The sequence below is a fragment of the Centrocercus urophasianus genome, unplaced genomic scaffold (assembly GCF_019232065.1).
Source record: "Centrocercus urophasianus isolate 14NV4802_14NV808 unplaced genomic scaffold, USGS_Curo_1.0 seq_43, whole genome shotgun sequence".
In the NCBI taxonomy this organism is placed as follows: Eukaryota; Metazoa; Chordata; class Aves; order Galliformes; family Phasianidae; genus Centrocercus; species Centrocercus urophasianus.
Genome location: NW_024885011.1, coordinates 627,511 through 648,652, shown reverse-complemented (window position 1 = coordinate 648,652; position 21,142 = coordinate 627,511). Strand labels below are relative to the sequence as shown.

Below are 21,142 nucleotides of genomic sequence, written 5' to 3'. Positions count from 1 at the left end.
GTCCCAGCGATGCAACCCAGCGGGACGCCCGCCCCGCAGCAGCAGAGCCGTCACAGCGCCACAACCCCGTCCCCGTTCTCCTCCCCCCCGTCCCCGCTCAGCCCTCCGCCCCCATCCCCGTTGGGATGCCGCCGCCGCCGAGCAGCGGTTGCCATGGTTACGGCCATGCAAGTCTGGGCGAAATGCATCTGCGGTGCAGCGCGGGTGGGGGCGGGGAGGACCCTGCAGCCCCCGGCACCGCCGCGGCCCCCACCCGACACCCTACCCCGGCCCGCGGCCGCCGGCCCCATCCCGGCGTCTTTGTTCGGAGCCGTGGCGGTGGGCGGGGGGCGCGGGGGGCGTCGGCAGACTGAGCGCCCCGATGGGCTCCGAGCCCCCGCTGCCCCCCCCCCCCCCCCCCCCCCGCCTCACACCGGGGTCTCCGGATGCCGCGGGCCCACGGGCAGAGCCCGATCCGCGGCCCCGGGAGCTCTATCGGTTCTGCTCTGTGGCGGAGGGGAATTCTGCTCCTGGCAATGAAGCAATCCAGGCGGGGACAGTGGGGGATCGGGGAAGGAGGGGATTTCTGATGGAAAGTTGCGGACGATCCCAGCTGCCCTTGTGTTTTCCCACCGCGCTCCTCCCGCAGCTGCCCAGAGGATCGAGCTCCCATCTCCCCCAGTGCTGCTGTGCTGGGAATTGCACCCGGGGCTGCACCAAGAAATGCACCGACAGCCGCATTACAGCGCTGCAGCTGCCCGTCCCTCGCTGCGAGCAGCCCCGCAGCCCCACATCTTACAGCCCCGCAGCCCCGCAGCCCTTCCCCCACGCCTCCCCGGCCTCTCTCTGCCCGGCCGTCAGATGTTGCTGAAAGGGAACAATGCGACGTATTGTCTGTCCCTGCTCGCAGGCATCAAAACCCAGCAGCGCAACAAAAAGACACATTGACTGCCCGGGAGAAAGGGGCCCATACATCGCCAGCGCTGGGGGCAGGGACTGCAGCATCCCAGCGCTGCTTTCCTGTCCCCGGCCCGGTCGCCGCCGTCCATCCCCGGGGGTGCAGCAGCCATCTGCCGGGACCGAGGGTCGGCCTTGGGGTCTGCACTGGTGGTGGCAGGATGGGAAAGGGGGCTGCGTTTGTATGGGATGCACAGGACCTGTGCTGCTGTGCCTGTGCTCAGTCCACGCCAGTTGCATGCAGGACCCCATAGGGATCCATAGGGATGGTGGCACTGTGGGCATCACCACCCCACTCCAGGATCCCTTCGGGCACAGGTGGGGAGAGATGGGGAGCTGAGCCCAGCTGGGGGCTGCACCACAACCCCACTCTGGTCCCCGTGGCGGGGTTGGACCCAGAACCACCTCCAGCTTCCTCACCGCACTGCTGGCTGCGGGCACCTCCGGAGGAAACGGGATGGGAAAAGCTGCGCTTGGACAGAGAGATGCTTTTGTTTCCATTATAAACTTCCCTTCCAGTGAGGACAGAGCTCCAAAGCGCACTCTCGGCTCAGGCCCTACTCTCAGCCACCCTCCATCGGGACTCAGCCTTTCCCCTCCACACAAAGCTGGTGGCACCCTGCGCTCATCGCATGGCCAAATGGGCACCCGTGGCTCAGGGTCGGTGAGCCCTTAATCTGCCCCGAATGGTTGGGACGTGAGAGGGGTGGCTGTGGGGACACAGGGGGCTGTGATGGGCACAGCTGTGCTGCCCGTCCAGAGCTGCGATCCCAGGAAATGGGGAGTGGGAAATGGGAAATGGGAAATGGGGTACGGGGAGGACGGGGGGATGAGAGGAGGATGTCAGCAAAGTGAAAAGCAGCCCCAGAAATAGAAGACGCAGTTACACAAGGCACTGGTTGCCATGGGATCTTCACAACCAAAAATGACGGGCCTCTGGCAAATACAAGAACGGGCCCTTTTATGTGTTTCTATGGGAAGTCAGCACCTCGCTGCAGCCTCCAGGGCTGGAGCATTTCCCAGGGCAGGACAGATTCGGAACCGGCTCTGGGAGAGCAGCAGGGACCCGTCCCCACAGCACAGAACAAGGGGATGCGGTCCCCCAGGGTGGGACGAGAGTAATGGAAGGCCCTGAGCAGACCCCTGCTGGGGCCCAGGACCCCTATTCCCTGCAGGCAGCAGGCAGGGGCTCGGCAGTGACCCAGCAGCAGGTCACAGGTTTGGAGGTGGCAGATGTCTGCTCATAGGACGGACAGAAAAGCCCTCATCACCACCTCCCCCTCTTGTCCATGCTGACCCCTTCCCCCTGAAGTCCCCTGATCCACACCAGGCAGCTTTTTCTCCTGTATCTGCATACAGCCCTGTGGGCCGGGCAGTGTTTGCTGGGGAGCACACAGACGTGGTGACACGCAGTGACACGAGGTGACACACGGTGCAGCAGCCCACAGCCCACCCCACGAACTCACTGCAGCCATGGGATGCACAGCACTGACAGCAGCCATCCCCGTCCCTCTGCGCTCTGCCTGCTGGAATTCTCCCCCCAGAAGAGCTCTAATTAGCTAATTCCTTCACTATTTATAAATCAATATGGAAATCCCTCTGCTTGATTCCCAGCACCATTGGCTGCCCCTGTTGGAGGGGCCCCACTAAGGGCCGCAGGGTGAGCGAGTGCTCCCTGATCCATCGGTCCGTGACAGTTGGTGTTGGGGTGAGCGGGGTGGGGGCACTCTGTGGGGTGGGGATGCCCCCTCCTGCGGCTGTCAGTGCTTAGCACCTAAATTAATAACCAGCAAGAGGTTTAAGTAGGTCTGGAAAGTGGAAAATAACATCAGTGAAGATCTCTCCTTCCCGAGGCCCTCTGGGCAGGAGCAGACAGATTTGGCTGCCTGTCCATCTGCTGGGGAGCAAACTGCCCCATAATCTGCAAATCCTCACTGCTTCCCGAAGCCCAGGAGGTGGCACGGGGCTCTCGGGCTCAGTTTGTGCCACAGCTTTGCAGGAGAAGGAGGATTTCAAGGAGGGATGGGGCTGGGAGCAACGTGTGCTGCTGAGATGAAAGCCACCAGGAAAGCACAGGTGGGATTTTCTGCCTTTCTTCTGGTGCTGAAGGGGGGCTGCGCTGCGACCTGCGGTCACACTGAGCATCACCTCCCACCCCTTCAGCTCCGCGCTCCGATGGCAGGGCAGCGGCGCTGAGAAGCGTTTCCTTCCCTCCACCAAAACACAGCAGAGATGGTCAGCAGCCCCAACCCTGGGACCCCATCCTGGTCACCCCCAGAACGGCCTCACAGCTCCTCCAACCCTCCATGGTGGGAGCAGACAGGTCAGGACCGGGGTGCTCCATTTGGGGGCTGTGCTCCCTGATGGGGACTGAGCTGGAGCTGGAGAACAAACGCCACGAGGCTCAATGTGTTCAGGCTCTGATTCAACGGGCTCAGCCCAAAGCAAGCAGCCTCCCTGGGCTCAAAACCCAAGAATTGGAATGCTGTGCAGCCCCTTTGAGGCTTCCTGCGTTCCCTGCAGCCCCCAGATGGCTCCAGCAGCAGCAGCTGCCCGGTGACTGGCTGAAGGCTTCATCAACTGGCACCCAAAAGTCAATCAGGAAGATGCTGCCTGTTTTAATGAACAGAGAAAATTTGCACAGAGATGATGTGCACTGGGGGGAGGAGGGAGGCTGGAGACAAAACATGACCTTGTTGGTGGAGGCAACAGCGGCACATTGTTTTCTTTTCCACCCCCTGGAGATGGTGGCCTTGATGCTGCGGGGTGCAGCTGGGGTTGGGGGCTGGAACCGGGTGCTGGGTGCTGTGGTTGGGGGCTGGGGTCTCAGGACTGGGATTGGGTGCTGGGGTTGGGACTGGGAGCTGGGGTTGGGTGCTGGGTCTGTTTCTTGCATCTTGGTGCCAGGGGCTCTCCCCGTCTCTGGGGGCTCTGGTGCAGCTTCGGTTCACCACACAGCTGTGGCCCCACCATCACACTTTGGGGACCCCCTGTCAGAACCACAGTGCCTGCATGCCAAGCGAGCTGAGCGCCCCGGGGTGCCCTGCCCAAAGCACTGCAGGGCCCCAATCTGTGCCAGCCCAGTTCTGCTCTGGTGCTTTGATTGTGGCCACGGTGCACTGCAGGGCACTGACCTGGTGGACATCACTTTCGTCACTCTTCTCCTAAACTGCCCCTTTCCGGGAAACGAGAAAAAGAAAAGAAAGCAAAAAATAAAACCACCGGGTCGTATGGGGGGAGCTGGGGTGTAACTTCTGGTACCGTCCCAGAGGGAACTTCCGGAGGGGCAGATGGGGCCGGGGGGGGAAGCGGCGCCCCGGGACGGTGGGGACACGACAAGAAGGTGATGGGGCCGTCCTGGGGGGCGATGGAGCTGTGACAAGAGGGCACCCTCCAAGAGTCACCCCCGCTCCCCCTCCCCCCCGCCCCCCCCCCCCCCCCCCCCCCCCCTCCCCCCCCCCCCCCCCCCCCGTCGGGGGCTGCTGGCGGCCGTCAAGCACCTCCGACCCCACCGGGGCGGTGGCTCAGCCGTGTCTCCCGCCCCCGGGGCGGTCTCGGCGCAGCGTCCCGCCCTCTCCCCGCTCTTTATTACGGCGGCGGCGGGGGGCTCTGCCCACTGCCTCTCGGCGCCGCTCGCACCGCTGCGGCGGGGGGTGGGGGGGTCCGCGCCGCACCATGGGCAGCCAGGGCTCGAAGGCGGCCAAGACGGAGGGCAGCGACCCGCCGGGGGGGCACGCAGCCGTCACCGAGCCCTCCAAAGCCAACGGGCAGGTAGGGAGCGGCGGGGGCCCCGTGGGGGCGGGCGGACAAAGGCGGCAGCGGTGGGGAGGGGGGAGGGAGGAAAGAAGGAAGAAAGGAAGGATGGAGAGGAGGGGAGGGGGAGGTTGTGAGCCCGGGGGGGCACCGAGCGATGCGGCGCCGCCCGCCGCCCCCGAGCCGCGCCCCGGTACCGCGCGGGGCTCCGTCCGCGGCCGCGCCCCGGGGGTGGGAACGAGCGGGGACGGAGCGCGGGCGCCGCCCGGTGGCAGCGCGGGGACCCCCTCCCGGTGGGACCCCATTTCCCCCCGCGCATCGGTTCGGCGGCTGAGGGATGCGGGCTGGGGGTCCCGGCCGTGCCTAACGCCGCGCTGCTCCCGCAGGAGAACGGCCACGTGCGGCTCAACGGGGACATGACGCCCAAAGCGGGGGGTGACCCGACGCCCCTCAACGGCGCCGGCTCCGCCGAACCCCCCCCGGGAGGACGGCACGGGCGGGGCGGGCGGTGAGGACACCATCGAGCCGGCACCGCCCGCGGACGGCGGGGAGGCGAAGCCCGAAGGCGCCGCGGCCCCCAAAGACACCCCCAAGAAGAAGAAGAAGTTCTCCTTCAAGAAATCCTTCAAGCTGAGCGGGATCTCCTTTCGGAAGAACAAGAAAGACGACGGGGACTCCGCCGCGTCCTCACCCACGGAGGAGCAGAGCAAAGCGGAGCCCAAAGCCGAGGAGGACCCCGCGGGCGGAGCCGCCCCCCAGGAGGAGCGGAGCGGCGAGGGGCAGAGCGGGGCCGAGCCCAAGGGGCCCGACGGAGGGCACGGCGCGGAGGAGGAGAAGCCGCCCGCGGAGAACCGGGGGGACGCGGCCGCCGCCCAGCAGCCCCCCGAGACCACGGCAGCTGAGCCCGCGGCGGCGGCGGAGCAGAAGGAGGAGTAGAGCCCCGCGCTCCCCTAAGACTTCTTGTCCCTTCGGCCCTGCGACCCCGCGCACGGACTCTGCCGTTCCCGCACCGCCCAGCCGACGCTCAACTGACAGCGCTCCCCCCGCCAGGCCCCTCCTCCCCGCCCCCGGCGCCGCTCGGAGCTGCCGAGCCCCGACAGCTGCAGCCCGCATCCACCGCCCGTGGCCAGAACTGGAATTTACAGTCTGTAGGAGCCCGGAGCCCCACACCGCGGGCTGCTCGGATCCTTTCTCTCCGTTTACATCCCCGGTTCTGCCTTCGTTTAAAGTATTTCTCGCTTTTTATAGAAACCGAATGGTTTAAGAGCTAATCTGCTTAGGTTGGTTGTTGGTTGGGTTGGTTTTGTTTTTTTATAAAGTCTTTACTTTTGGCTTAAAATCCGTAACGCTTTGTAAGTCCGCTGTGTTTAATTCTGCTTCCAGGGGGGAACTGCTGGGGCCGGGTGGAGGGGGGGCGCTGCCCGCTGTATAATGTGAAGCGATGCTGTTTCCTCTGTAAATAATTTTTTTAATGGCCAAAACACACGATTTGCGATTTTCTAACTTCTGAAGGAAGAAAAAAAAAAAAAAAAAAAAAAAAGGCTGTATGGGTTCTATTGTAACATTTGAAAGGAATAAATGGTGATCCCTTCACGGGGGAGCTCGAGTCCTTCTTGTCCCACACGGGGAGGGCAGCAGTTGCTTATGGAGCTCAGCAGCTGCTGCATTAATTGCCCTGCTCTCGCTAATTGACTCACAGCAGATGCAGAGCTGTGGTCACAAAGGATTTCCTCAGCTCCGATCGCTGCCTCTGGGGGCTCGTGGCTCCGTGCTGCGATCGCGGGGCTGGATGGGCTCTGCTGGGGGCGGAGGGGCCCCTTCTCGTCAGGGCAACCCAGGCGGGCTGCTGGAGGAATTCCCTGCTGTGAATTCCGGTGAGCTCTTCGGGTGTGAGATCCCAAACCGTGTCCGAGGGTGACGGGAGTGACGTGCCGACATCTCCGCCCGATGGGGCGCAGCGGGTGCTGCCGAGCTCCGCGCCACGGAGCCGCGCTCTGCCCCAATGCCGCAGCCCAAAGGCAGCAGCTCCTGTGCTCCGCATCCCGCGGCTCCAAAGGCCCTGCTCCAAATCCTGCCCTACGGGGGGCGAGGGGCCGGGGGGAAGCGAGGAGCGGGGTTCGCCGGCAGGGAAGGGATGGCGGTGCCGAGCCGCAGCCCTCGAGTAGAGATAAGAGCCAAAATGTCTGCGTGCAGCGCGTCCTCCTATCGGCAGCAGACGCTGCGCGCAGGAGGGATTCATCCCCGCCGATGGCGGAGGGAGGGATGAGAGCCGGGCGCGTGCCGTGCGGGCGCTGCGCTTTGTCAGCCGCTGTTTCCGCTGCGCTCCGTGCGCCCGGCCGAGCCGCGGGGCTGCGGGAGCTGCGGCCGTGCAGCCGTGGCAGCCATTTTAAGGCAGCCCGGGAGGGAGAAGGGCTGCAGCCGCGCGTCGGCGTGGAGCGCGGAGCGACGAGCGCGAGGGGAAGCGGCTGCGCGCAGGGGGGCTGAGCGCGAGCTGCGGCCTCTGGGGCAGCGCTGCGGCAGCGAGGGGCTGCGGCACTCGAGGCTTTTCCTCCTCTCCTCACAGCAGCTTGGGCTCTCGAACCTTTCCCGTGCGTTTCAGCACGCGACGCAAAATCACGCTGCTCGTTTAATGATTTTTTTCTAATTAACTAAACAACAGATTACAAAACCCAAAACCCAAACAGGCTCATGCAAGAAGAAAACACACAGCTCCTTTTCCTTAACCTAGGATTCCCCCTCCAGATCAACGTCGCCTTCAGAGCAGCAGGCAGCGCAGCGCTGGCAGCACACAAAGCACCGCGGGGGGGAACCGAGCGATGAACGGCCCAGAGCGCTGGGAGCGAGCAGAGAACGTGCAGGACTTCAGTGCAGAGGGGTGGGGAGGGCTGAAGGCTGGTATGGAAGTCAGGGAAATCAAAAGGCAATGTCAGCACCTCCAAAAGGAGCCGCGTGCAGCGCTCTGCACAACGCTTCAGCGCTTCAGCGCAACATCCACGGCCCTCCTGAAGGAAGGGGAGGCTCCTCCTGCCCCACACTGTGAATTACCCCGTGCAGAAAGCAGTGCAAACTCAGACCAACCGTAGAAATGTACGTTTTATTACAAAGATTCTCAAAATTTAAAATAAAAGCATCTTTAAAAAACCACAATGTATTCCCCCCCCCCCTCCCCGAGACACAAAGATACACTGATCTCTCTCGCTTCACATACAAACACTGAAGAGCAGGAGTGAGATGTCACTCAGGTTCCAAGAGACTACAAAACTTACGGTGGAAAAGGGGGGAAAAAGAAGCACTTAAAAAAATAAAACATTTTAAAAATAACCTGTGTTAAGTTAGCAGCATTATTAGAGTTGAAACCACCTGCAGCGCTCCGTGGGAGGTACAGACCCTCTGATGGACAGAGGAATCCCCCTGAGAAAGGAGAGCAGCAGTCAGAACTGCCTGCAAAACTTCTGCAAAGCTGGAGCTCAGCGCAGCACCTCACGGAACGCTCCTCTCACGCTCAGCCGTACAAAGCGAGGTGTGAGAAAGGCCAGCTCTGATCACAAAGGACCTTTGGGTGTGAGATAACGTGTGGGAGTAGGAAGAGGAGTAGTTATAAAAATGTGCAGAGCCCCATCTGCTGTTTCCTCGTACAGATAACAGCTCAGACTGCTGATAAAAAGGTTCTCCGCATTCGCTGGCCTTGAGAGCAAAGAGAGGAAAGGTTCCTTGAAAACACGCCTGCTTCAGAGTTCCTGTGAGTGACACAGAGGAGCAGAGGCAGCAGCTGGGCTCTGTCCGTCTGTCCCGTCCTGCTGTGCTTTCAGCTCGCTCACAGATCCGTACTGAGAAGCAATTACAGCACGTGGAGCTGAGGGCAGAAGCGGAGTGAAGCAGGCAGCCAGGGGGGCAGAAACTCACCTCCCCCTGCAACGAGGGGCACAGCTGTAGGAAACAAGCGCACAGAGATGCCGTCCCTTCTCCTGCTTGCAGGAGATCCGAGATCTGCCGCGTCCTGGAAAGCGTCCGCCTCCACAGCAGCTGATTTGCACTCTGCATTTCCCAGCTCTAAACCTGCAGGGCTCTGGGGCAGATTCGCTCATGCCATTTTCTGATCTGCTTGTAAGCTGCTTCGCCTCCTTCCACAGGTTTGCTGCAGGGAGGTGGCCAACTCTGCTCAAAAACTGCACTATTTGACCCTGAGAAGCGGCACCAGCTTGCAGTTACTTGCCATGGTGGAATCAGACTGAAGACCAAAGGAACACTCAGTCTCTCACAGGCTTAATTTGGGAATTCGTATCTCCCACAAAAAAAAATATAAAATAAAATGAAAGAGAAAGGAAAAGAAGGGAAAAAAAGTTTCATGGCCATCCTTCCACCTAACCTGAAATGCAGATACTACTTCTACTTAAATTACTCATTTTCAAGGGTGGTTACTTCAGAGGAGAGCAAAGAAAGGAAGGGATTCTTTTTTAAAGACACACTAAGGAGGCAGTGGAAGGCAAAGAGTGAAGCTTCCCAGTCACCAATCCTGGGCAGTGCAGGTCTCTCTACTCTGCAGAGTCCTCCCTGTCTGCTCCCAGCAGAGTGCAGCAAGGAATAATTTACAGTCCTCGAGTCATTTATATATTTATATAGAAATATATACAGAAACATATATAAAATATAAATCCTGTGGAATGGGAGGCAACCCGAGAAGCTAGCCTACGATAACTGTGCACTGACAGGCACTGTCCAGCTGCAGCCATCTTAGGTGGATTTTGTCTCTTCCTTCACCCTGTGGGAGGAAGCAGTGGAAAATTCGGTTGAAACAAGCAGCTCAGGCTGCACCACAAGCTGTAGGCATAAAAATGCCACTGAGATGCTCCACCCTGGGAACACTCCACGTGCTCTGGTGTCAACCTGCCTCTAAGAGCAGTGACACCTTACAGAATACGTAGTATTTTCAGCCCTATTCTTTGGAGGCTCTCAGAGCTGTATCAGGAGTGCTGCCCCTGCCACGCTGACTCCCCCTGTTAAGAGCCCATGACAAGCCATCCAAACCAGCTCTTCTCCAACCCCAGAAGCTGTGCAGCACCCCACCAGGGGCAGGGGGAAATGCACAGGGAAATACAAACTCAGGCAGTTAACTGCCAAGCCAAGGGACGTGGGCTCACCCCTTGGGTTCGGCTTTCTCCTCTTTTGCTTTTTCCTCTTCTTTCTCATCTAAGAAAAAAAAAAAAAAGAAAAAAAGAAGGCATGGAAGAGCAGTAGGAAATCGTACATCAGGCAGCGCTCTACAGAGCCAGGAGGGCTTCCAGCCACAGCTCTCGTGCTCACCCTTCTTCTCCTCCTCCTCCTTTTCCTCTTCTGTTTTCACACGCTTGGCCTTCTTAAAGTTAGCAACATTTTTGCGCCCTCCTTCCCCTTCATCTTCAGAGTCAGAGAATTCTTCATCACAGGATATTCTCTTATCAGAATTGCGGACTGAGAGCAAAGGGGAGAAGAGGTCAGAAGACAGTGCACACGAATGCTTGGAGATGAACCCTCTGTGCACATCCACACACACGGGAAGGAGCCAATAAACCCACATAACTCACAGTGAGATCGCAACAAACGCCTCATCTACCTGCCGTGCCTTTTGACTCACTGCTCCTGACTGCTTTTGCTTCCTCTAAGCTCACGTGTGGGACGCGGATCAGAGGCAGTGTGATGTTTAGACTTGACAGCAGGAGCAGGTTAACCAACCTCGCACTGAGAGAATCTGACTGCCAGACCTGAGGGCCATCGGCCAATCTGGATAACGACCAGCATTTTCACTGAGGCAGCAACTTCTGGGACACCTGATAGCCTCCCAGAAGGTAATCCATCACAGCACCCGTGCCACAGAACTGTTTAAATCCTCACACGAATGCCTGTGTTCTTCCTTATGGAAACTGGCAAAAACGCTCCCAGGCAGAAGAACTCCACCAGTCCTGCAGCTCACATCATTGCCTGATCTTACAAAACCCATCCGAACTACGCTCAGGTTCAAACTGAAGAACCCCTGAACTGAGGTCCATCTCAGTCAAACATCCTTCTCTCTTTCATAAGGCATTTCAGTTCAGTGCCTCCATGCCTCTCCAGCAATCCGACCCCGTTCAGCTTTGGCACAGGCCCTGCACAGCACACTTCCCAGCAGTGCAAGGCAGCCACACCAGAGGCAAGCACGTACTTGAAATGCGCTTCTCAGGATCCTCTTCCTCTTCATCTCCACTGTCTTCCTGAACAGCATCCTCAGGAATTGGCTGCATCTGGACGCCAGGGGCGTGAGGCAGCATGCGCAGGTTCTCAAAGAGACGCTGCCTAGAGCCAGCCAGGAAAGGAATCGTTTGTGTTTAGCCAGTAAAGGGCGCCAGCCTTGTGGGGAAGGGCAAAGGCTTACTTGATCTTCTCGAGATACTCATTGGTATTCTGGTTCGTCATGTTTGAGGGACTGATGTGCAGCTTGAAGTCTGGTCCGAAGTACTCAAAATAGTCGTTATATGGGAGTTCTGCAGACAAGTTGAAATAAAACAAAAATCAAATCACCTCTGGACCAGCAATGAAATGCCTCATACACAGCTGATTTCAGAGCTAAATAAGAGCACAGCTGCATTTTCCTGCGGGCAGGAGCTGCCCATTTCATAGCCAGACTCAGATCAAAACGGACGGCTTAGCAACAGGGCAGTCTGAGCTTACGTGGCAGTTAAATGCTATCAGTGTGCACAAAAGTTTGCAGCAGAAGGTCGCCTCGTCTCAGCACACAGCAGGACTGTGGGCATCTCCTGATGGAGGAGAAAACTACAGGGCTACAACACAAACAAGAGCAACTACTGCAAACCATGGGCCCAAAAAGCTCTTCCACAATAACAGTCAAAAGCTAATGAAACATCTAATGGTTCCTGACTCCACCTCCCTCAGCCCTGTCGCTAGGCAGTCACTGTCCCTTATCTTGCCTCAAAGGCTCCAGGGGAAAGTTACCATTTGGGATCTCAGTGTCCAAAGCCACAGCAGTCTCGTAGGTCCAGCACCTGGCCACGTTGCGGATCGTGTAGCCGCCTCCCCCCAGCATCAGCATGGGCAAATTAAAACTTTTGACAAACTCCACGCACTTGGCATGACCTGCAGCAAAGGCAGCGGGGAAAAAGGTGAGAGCCCCAAGGCACAGAGAAAACTTTTCAATGAAGAGCACTAAGATGATTTACGCCAATTTAACACAGGAACTCTGCTGTACAGCTCTGGCTACTCGGCATCACAGCCCCAGCCCCACTGCTTTGATGGAAACACTGTATTCTTACCTTTGATGGTCAGATTAAAACAACCCAGCCTGTCTCCGGACAGAGAATCTGACCCACACTGCAGGACAACTGCACTAGGCTGGAATGTCTCCATCACTTTAGATATCACCTAAACAAGAAACCCATTGTTACGCTTTCTCCACAGGACAGCGTCACAGCAACACAGTAACATCCAGCAAGTGACACGAAGACATCCCCAGTGTTCCCACAGCTGCTGGCTCTCACATACTGGTGACACTGAGGCTCTCACCAAGAAAAACTTACTGATGACAGGCTGCAATTGTAAGGGAGGAACACAGCCACTGAGGAATCTTACAACAGCAGCCTGAGTCTCCCTGAAGAACGGCTCCACGAGCCACCCAGCAACAAAGCACGATGCACAAAGAATCACTCAGCACTCACCGGCTTGAATATTGCCTCATAGGACTCATCATCAATCCCATCCCGGAGGGGATAGTTGACAGCATAGTACTTGCCTTTGCCTGCACCAATGTCCTGTTAGAGGGAAAGACAGGACAGAGCACAAGGTCACCACAAACTGCACTGCAAACTATGAACGGAAGTCCAGGAGTCTGTTGGTGTAATCTGAACGTAAGCATAAGCTCTCGTGGCTGGATGCTGCCATGGTGTAAGAAGGCAAGAGCCAGCTGAGTCCAACAGCGACGTATTTGGCAGAAGTGGAAGCATTTGGCCTCTGCTCAGGGAAGAAGAACCCACTACCATCACTGTTGGAAACGTCAACAAGATGCACCAACACATACTAGAGCAGATAAACTGCTGATTAACTTTCACCAGAAAGCCTGTGTACACTGGAAGTAACTGAAGTGACCGAGATGCCATCAGAAGGCTGATATCTAAGCCTTGATTTTATTACCACAGATCTATTACTATTTTATTACTGCACAGGCCAAGCTCATAGGAACAAAGCATCCTCTCTAAGAGCCAAGCCAGTTGCCACATATACTTTCACCCTCTAAAAGGAGCTACAGAGCGGTGGATTTAGCTCAATTAGCATGACAGCAAATAGAAGAAAGTGATCACATTTCTGCTAAGGTTTCGCTCTCACCCGCAGGTCCCCTGTTCCAGGGAAGTACTCTCCATACTTGTGAAAGGACACTGTCATCACTCGGTCGGTGGTGTAGAAGGCTTCCTCCACACCATCTCCATGGTGAATATCAATGTCGATATACAGGACCCTCTGGTGATACCTAGGATCAGAAAGGAGTCAAAATGCTGCATTTCTTCAGAGCGTGCCCAGAGCAAATGGGAAGTGGGCAAAGAACCCTGCACAGGTTCCCAGGCTGCACAGTAGTTGTCTTTCTGGTGCAAAAGAAGCGTGGAGAATGGACACATGCTTTGCTCAGCAGTGGAACAGAATCCCTGCGCCACAAAGCACCTTTTACTGCTGCAGCTGATCTCTGAAGGCAGGCTTGACTCAGTTTATTCGGATCCAGCCAATGGAGTCTACATCTTTATGTCCAAGCCTCTCACTGAGGTCTCCCTGGAGCCAACAGCCACCAGGGTGGTAAGCAGCAGACAGACACATCTTACAGCTGTGCACCCTTCTCTTGAGGGAGGAGAAGGGCCAAAGAGCAACTACAAAATGCTCCAAGCCTTCTGCTTCCTGCACAGTGCCATGGTTAGACAAACCCCTCTGCACAGAGCTACTGCAACCCAAAAATACGGCTGATTAAGACCTCCCTGGAAAATACAGCTAAAAAAAAGCAACCATAACAACAGACTGGGAAGTGACAAAGACTCAGAGGACTGCACCTACTTCAAGAGCTCCAAGATAGCCAGGACAATATCGTTGACGTAACAGAAGCCAGAAGCCTCCGACTTCTTAGCGTGGTGAAGGCCTCCTGCCCAGTTCACAGCAATATCTGTCTGCTGCTTGTTCAGCTTCACAGCGCTGGCTGGTGGGAGAAGAATCACAGAATGTCAGCACGAGGGCAAAGGACCAACGGCAGAGCCTCGGGGTGAAGCACAGGTCTCCTGTCATCCCATCATTGTGCTTTTGGGCACCAGCCCAAGTCCCAGCATTTAAACACTGGATGTCTCAACAAACAAACAAAGGAAAGGGAAGAGAAACGCAGCCTCTGTTTCCATGCACACACTTCTGACTGCTTCCCCCACTCACGCCTGAGAGCACGAAATCTGCACAAACAATGCACTGCTTTCTAACCCAGGCCACACCTGAGGGCAGCCTAGAATTCCCAAGGTGCCAAACAACAGAACTTCAAGGAAAGCTTTTACCCAATGTATACTTAGGGCTGTCACTGAATATGCATTCAGACAAAGAGCATCCTCTCCCCCTGCCTCCTTCATAAACTTTCTGCAATTCTGCAAGTCTCCAAGGATCAAAACAAGGGATACATTCTGTTGTATACAATCTTGGGATCACAAAGCACAGCTATGTCAAGAAACAACATAAGAGTGCTGCAGTCAGCACTTGTAGGTACTGCTGAGCTGTGACAGGAAATGGAGATTTTAGATGTCACTGTGGGAGCAGTAGCCACACAGCTCTATGTAGATGCACAGTAACACAGCCCTGCAGCACCACGACTTCTTGCAACAAAGTACTTTAAATGTCCCAGCTCTTGCCTCAGGGCCAGAGACAATTGGCTTTCTGTTAAAAAGAAAGAAAAAGTAACTTTTTTGGCTTTTTAGTTTGCACCCACACAAAGCAACACTTTTTATCTTTTTTTTTTTCTTTTTTCTGTGCAGCTCACATCATTTTTTTAATCATTAGGTCTATCTATCACCTATTCAGCGTCATCAAAGTAGCTCAGAGCAATAAAGATTTGCTTAACAAACAACATGCAAGGCTGGAATTCCAGCACGGGGAGAAACCTCAACCTAAGGACGTCAGGAATAGGTTCACAGGGCTCCCCCACCTCCAACAAACCACTTTCTCAGGCAGAACAACTTTATACACATCCGCTTAGAAGAGCACACGATGCTGAGCTTACCAACTGAGCCTCCAGCAGAGAGCTGACAGAACTCAAACAGCCCATCGAACACAGGGCAGTCCTCCCCGACGTTAACTTGAAAAGAACACATAAGAATCGGTAAGGTCAAGCCACAAAGGAATGGTGAAGCTTCAAAAAAACAACGACCAGAGAAGCTTTAATCGCCTGAACAACGACAGCACCCCAGCAGCGCCGGCACGGCAGGAAGGCGGCGCTGTGGGAAGGACGCTCCCAGCTCGGGCCCGGCGCTGCGGCAGGACAGCGCGCCACCTAGCGGGCTCCGAGGGAGGCGGGAAGCAGCCAGCGCCTCGGAAAGGAGCGCGCAGGGGGAGCTGCTGAGCCGGGGAGCCGCCCGGCCCCGCGTTCGGCACATCGGCTGCGCTCGGCTCTACGGCAGCTGGTGCTGCTCTGCAGGGCCGTGCACGCGCTGTGCGGCACGGAGGCGGCGCCCCTCGCCATTAAACACACCAACAGCAGGCTTGTGTTACATCTCTATTTTTTTTTCCCCTGTGTTTAATGGGAAAGGCACAAGCCGCGCAGATCTTGCAGCACGAGGTGCTCAGCAGCACGCAGCCTTCACGAGGAGCGGGATAATGGCACCCAGTGCAGGACAGGGGGTTCTGAAAAGGACAATGCCCAGCAAGACCCCAGAAGGAAGCAATTGTTCCCAGATTCTGAGGGCTGCAGCAGGGCGTAGGAAACTGCAACCTCTGAGCAACTAATCTAGGATTTCCAAGTTAAGTGAGGAGAACTGAAGTCATCGATTTCTGCACACTTTCCATGGCAACAAGCTGAACTTCCTGCCCTGTAAGTTACAGAACAGTCTTTGCAAGCCCTCACGCAGGACTCAGCAAAATGACGTAAGAAAAGTAACTGTTGATTACCTTTACTGCCCCTCAGAACTTTGTGGGCAGTGCTGACAGTATTTGAGGGCTTCCCTCTGCTATCCTGGCAAAAACAGGAAGAGCTGCTGCATAAACATAAGCCAGCTGAGCTTCTTCTCATCAGGAGACTGAAAGCAGCCAGGACTGCTAGAGAGCACTGTTAATAACTGGGCTCAACCCCTTGGTTGCAGGCATAAAGCTCAGGTGCAAGATGTGAGGCACGGATGCTCCCTCCTCCTTACAGCAGGTAGGTGAGGAGCTTTTATCTGACACAGAATCCAGCAGGAAAGGGGAAGCATCCCTGCGGAAATCACAGCCCCATCCTTTCTCAAAAGGAAAGGTGAAGCACCAAGCAGGCTGCAGAGCCCTGCCACCGTGCCCAGGAGTGCTGACCTTGTCTCCTTCACCGCTCATCTCTGCTCTGAGCCTCTCGTGCCAGCTTTTAGCCAGGCAGAAGCTTGTTCTTAGCAAGAAAAGAAAGGCAGGGGCTTATTTTCCCTGCTGAATAAAAGATCTGCCCTCTGTGTGTTTAATTTTCATACTTTGCCTCCTTCAGTTAAAAATAGTTCTGTGGAAATACAGTAGAGAAAACGTTGACTACCAGAGAGCAGAGTGGGTGTTCATGAGCTGTATCAGCTCCAGGGGTAAACAGTTCAGTTTGTGTAAATATATACTTTGGTATATTAAGCCAAATTATTTACTGTAGGAGGTCTTTCAGTGTATATTACTTGTGTATTCATTCCTATTACGTGCTTGTGCCTAAACATCTGTCCCTTTCAGCTAATACCAGATTCTCAAGTGCCCTCACTTCAGGCTCCAGACTCGCATTTCTTTCAATTTGGAAATCCCATCTGACATAAACGAATCCTGTGGGCTTTTGTCTTTTTTCCTGCTCTCAAGGAAAGCAGTGTACTTGATCAAAACAATGTTTAAAAGAACCCTGAGCCTTTCCCCTCTTTTTGCCTTTATGACCTGACACAAAACATCACCTCAGAGTTTAAGACAGACCAAAAAAAAATGTTTCTGCAGCATTAAAGCTGCCAAGAGATCCTGAGCACTTCCATGGACTGCAGAGGTTAGAGGAGTAGATTATCTCACAAAAAAAGAACATTCCAACACAAAGCACAGGAACCATCATGCATCTCAAACCTCCCCCCTTCCAAGCTATTGTAGCTCTGAAAATCCTTCAGAGTTCCTGAAGATTTTGATGAGCCTCTTTTTAAAAATAAAAACTAAATTTAAAAACACACAGCCTTGTCCCACCCTGAGACCTTCAGTTATGAAATAAGCAATTACAGCAAATAAAGCTCATAAAGGGAGTTCAATCATCTCCAAGCCACGAAGATAATTCAGAACTTCCCCTAAAGCACGAGATCAGAGACCATCGGGTCAGAGGCTCTCCTCAGCTCAGGAGCCACTCCGGCTCGAGGGACTCCTTTTCAAATCCTTGATTTAACAGGTAAACAGGACAGAAAACCTGCAGAAATGCAGGTCCTGAGGGCTCCTCCTGCTCTCTTCATCCTGAGCTCCTAAAGCTCACCCAGGACCCCCGGAACACAACACGGCACCGACAGGAACCGCAGCCCCACGCGCACAGCTTACATCTTTGCATCTGCTTGCTGTACTCAGACATGTTGTCTGGGCGGATGGACCTCAGGAACTTGATGTAGTCGTCGCTGTGGTACTTGGTCATCTCCTCCGCGTTCGCCTTGTGAGGGCGCTGCAAGGACACAGGGCTTGGTTGGGAACGCTGCCCTCCCCACATCCCATCTGCAGTCTCACATTTACTCCCAGAAACAGCAAAAATAATAAAACAAATAAATGGAGCAGCAGCACCAGACAAGAGAAACTGATTTGCAAAGGCAAAAAAGCCATTACTGCAGACTGGAACATACCACATATCTAGGCAAAGAAAATATTTAAGCTACAGAGAGAAAACCAATTTTTCAGACTCCAAGGCTTATCTGGAGCAAAGAACATCTCATCTCACTGCAAGAAATCAGAATGCAGCAGAAATATGTCAACACAACCACTTAATCCTTCTTACTTTCCTCTTTGCCTTGTTGACATCGAACTTAGGAGCTTGAAGCACCAAAATTGCAATTGACAAGTACCCCAAGGCCTTTCTCCTCATCACACTTACATATATCTCCATCTTCCTGTAAAGGCCGTAGTTCAGCAGTAGGTTGTGGGTCATCCGGATCCTGTGGGGCTTCATGGGGTGTCCCTGGCCATAATAATAGTTTCCAACATCACCTGGGGACAGAAAGGATTTTGTTACAGCAGGGAAAAGCATGAACTGCTTCAAATCCAACCACTCAAACCACATCTGTCATTTTGCGTGCCCAGCAGCAGCCCATCTGTTCACAGGGGGAAGGGTCTGCACGTGCATCTGCACCATCAGAAAGCTTCATCCCAGAGCCAGACAAGAGCGACTTATGGACAGCAGGGCATGGCCAACACGGAGGATTTCCACGGCCGACCTGGGGAAGGCAACCCAGCTGGACGTGAGCAGCCAACAACGCTGTGAAGCTGGAGCAGCTCCAGGCTTCCTGGCAGCAGGAGGTTGGGCACCACGTCTGCTGGTCCTCACTTAGCGAAGGACAGCTCTCCAACCTCCTTCCCCTGGGTTCGGCTCCACGATGGGACCTCACACTCACAGAGCTTCCCTGAGAAACTCGGAGCTCTCTGAGCAGGAACCTGCAAGCCAGGAGGCACACGAGTTTAATCCCAGCTCAGACAGTGACTCATCACCCAGCACACGTAGCCACTTTGCCTCAGTTTACTACTGTGTACCCAGCAGACGTGAGACTCAAAGCTGCTAATTCTGTCAATAAGCAAATCACAGCACAGCTTCACAGCTCCCATTCTTCTCATCCCTTATCGTTGCCTGAAATCCTCTGGAAATCCTTCACTCCACCACCAGGTTAATTGTCAGGCAGTCGCACCTTGCAGGTACACCCCCCAGGTCAGCTCCCCATGCACACATCCTTCCATCTGGTGAAAGCTGAATTCCTGCTGCTGTCTCCCACCGGTTTTTCCCTCCTCTCCCAGGGCACAAATTCCCGTGGTGTTTTCCACACAATTTAACTTTCAGATTTCCGTCCTCTGCCAGACGGGGCAATGAGGAGCTCTGCCAAAAGCTGGGAATGCACACAGCCACACGCAGCAGCAATGCTGCACAAGCCTCATTTTGTTAAGAAATCAAACGAAGTCATTCGCATAGTTTTACAGCTCCCCACCAGTTTAGGAAGCGAGAGACCCAACCCGGTCTGGCCGGTGACTCAGCTGGGAGCATTAATATTTCATCACCAATCTTAACATACAGGAGAAACTGCTACTTCCTCACAGCACACAGCTGTAATGCCTCCTGCACTGGGCACCAGCCTCCTTCCATTGAAGAGATGCAAACCCCACGCCCAAACCATTCTGCTGCCGGAGTTTTGCCTGGGTGATGCTACAGCCTGCACCAAAACCCTACAGCAAAACCAGGGGATGTTAAGCTTTGGGAAACTGTTAGGGGTGCTCAAAACCTCGTCTAGGAAATACAAACACAAAACTACACAAAGCTTTGAAAAATTATTGCCTCCCTTCTTTACCTCGGGCTGTAGCGAGACCCCAGACGTGCCTCACCACAAGCCCTGCCGCACAGCACGGAGCTCGGGTGCACCAATGGCTGCATGATAAGAGTGAGAATTCAGCAGAGACCTCTTCCTGTCTGCCCCATGTTGGAGCCAACAAAAGAGAATTTCCCATTCTTGCAGTTCTAACCCTTGCAAACAGCCCCAGCACACCTCAGCATGTCCATGAACGACCCCTGCCACACAAGATTTCTTTTTCCCCACCCTCTCCAGACCCTCTCCCACAGCTCAGGCAATGACCTCCTGCAGTTTCCTTCCTCTGAAATTTATGCCAGGACCTCCCTTCATGAACCACTGTACCAGGTTGCTCTGCTTTCACTCTCTATGCGACAAAGACCCTAACAAGCCACCCACCCACAAGTGCACATTACGCCTTCCGTGACAAATAAAGCACACTTCCCCCTGTGAATGTTTGCCAGCCCCTCATAAAAGAGCAGTGGAAACAAGGCACTAAAATCTCACCGCAGAGTAAATGGGTGAGGGCAGCTACAGACAAGGGGGAATGACACTAACTTCATTTTGTTACCATGCAATAAAGACGGGAAGGATATCGTTCTGCTTAGCGTTCGCAGCGAGACGATCATTTATTTTGTGTTTAAAACATCATCTCATGCCTTGAAGGATGTTAGCTTGTTCACAGAGTGGAAAGTATCCTTGTGAACACGTTAGATACAAAGGAGGAAGAAGTTGGGACATTGAGAGTTCTTCCACACGCGGGTTGCTTGCGCATATACAGCACCCTGCCACTTCCTGCAAGCACTCTGGTGCTTAAACCGGGCCTGACTGAGCCCAGGGCTCCAGCACCCCACTGCACTTTGAGATGATGGGTGTTCCAGAGGCAGACTGTGTGCTGAATTCAGGCAGCTCTGCTGCTCTGATCCCCTCTTCCTCACCCTGCCTGCCTGAATACACAGGGCCAGCACCACAGGACGCAATCCTACTGCTTGTATTCTCTTCTCAGAAGAAATGAGAGCCCTCACTACCTGCCCAATACAGAAAGCAGTTTAGAAGAGCTCACTTTATTGCTTCAGCAAGGAATACATCCGCTTACCAGGGGGGAAAAAAAAAAAAAAACAGCAATAAAGTTTTTATTTGACTTCATAGACTGAAAACTGCAACAAAACAGAGAACTGCACAATACCTTTTGCACAAAGCAATCCCAGAGCCTAACAAAAACCCGAGCATCACTGAGGCCACCCTCCAAAGGGGAGGGGGCTGTGAACGCGCCCAGGGGGATGAGCTGTGCTCTCTGCCACGGTGCCAGTGGGGAAAGCGCCCGAGGCAGCTGGCTGTAACGCCCGGCTCCTCCCCCACCCCAGAGGGAAGATTAAAAAGCCAGAAAGCAGAGCTCTCAGCGTCCTGAAGGGCAGAGAACAGCAAAGGCAGCCCCCAGCAAGGCCACACCAGCGCTGTGCCCCCAGTGCCCCCCGTCCCGTCCCGCACTCCACGAAGACACTGCTGACCCCAGCGGAAGCTCCAGCAGAGCCCCTTCTTCCCCTCGCAGCCCCTCCCCCCCAAACCTCTCAGAGCCGCCCTGCTCCCTTCCCAGCCCCCAAAGCCCCCCCCAGCCCGCTCCCCTGCCCCCATATCCCTCACTCCAATTCCCCCCGGCACCCAACGCCCCGCTGCAGCCCCGAACCCCCCAAACCCCTCCAAGCTCTTCCCCTCCCCCCCCC

At 55.2% G+C, this 21,142-nt stretch overlaps 2 protein-coding genes across 2 annotated transcripts in view; one reads left to right on the top strand and one right to left on the bottom strand.

The window, feature by feature from the left end:
• The first annotated feature begins 4,599 nt into the window (after positions 1 to 4,599).
• Positions 4,600 to 6,282, top strand: MARCKSL1 (MARCKS like 1). The gene is given in 3 exon segments (XM_042834029.1): positions 4,600 to 4,707; positions 5,076 to 5,162; positions 5,164 to 6,282. Coding segments are annotated over 3 exon segments (645 nt in total). The 5' UTR covers positions 4,600 to 4,611; the 3' UTR covers positions 5,626 to 6,282.
• Positions 6,283 to 9,284: 3,002 nt separating this feature from the next.
• HDAC1 (histone deacetylase 1) overlaps positions 9,285 to 21,142 on the bottom strand; it is a 12,113-nt gene continuing 255 nt past the window's right edge. The window contains exons 2-14 of the mRNA XM_042834035.1: positions 17,969 to 18,081; positions 17,428 to 17,545; positions 14,942 to 15,016; positions 13,747 to 13,885; positions 13,036 to 13,177; positions 12,372 to 12,464; positions 11,970 to 12,078; positions 11,653 to 11,793; positions 11,075 to 11,183; positions 10,865 to 10,995; positions 9,991 to 10,137; positions 9,828 to 9,876; positions 9,285 to 9,448 (exon numbers count right to left, since the gene is read on the bottom strand). Coding sequence (XP_042689969.1) covers positions 9,421 to 9,448; positions 9,828 to 9,876; positions 9,991 to 10,137; positions 10,865 to 10,995; positions 11,075 to 11,183; positions 11,653 to 11,793; positions 11,970 to 12,078; positions 12,372 to 12,464; positions 13,036 to 13,177; positions 13,747 to 13,885; positions 14,942 to 15,016; positions 17,428 to 17,545; positions 17,969 to 18,081 — 1,394 coding nt within the window. The 3' untranslated portion in view covers positions 9,285 to 9,420. The remainder of the gene's footprint in view (positions 9,449 to 9,827; positions 9,877 to 9,990; positions 10,138 to 10,864; positions 10,996 to 11,074; positions 11,184 to 11,652; positions 11,794 to 11,969; positions 12,079 to 12,371; positions 12,465 to 13,035; positions 13,178 to 13,746; positions 13,886 to 14,941; positions 15,017 to 17,427; positions 17,546 to 17,968; positions 18,082 to 21,142) is intronic.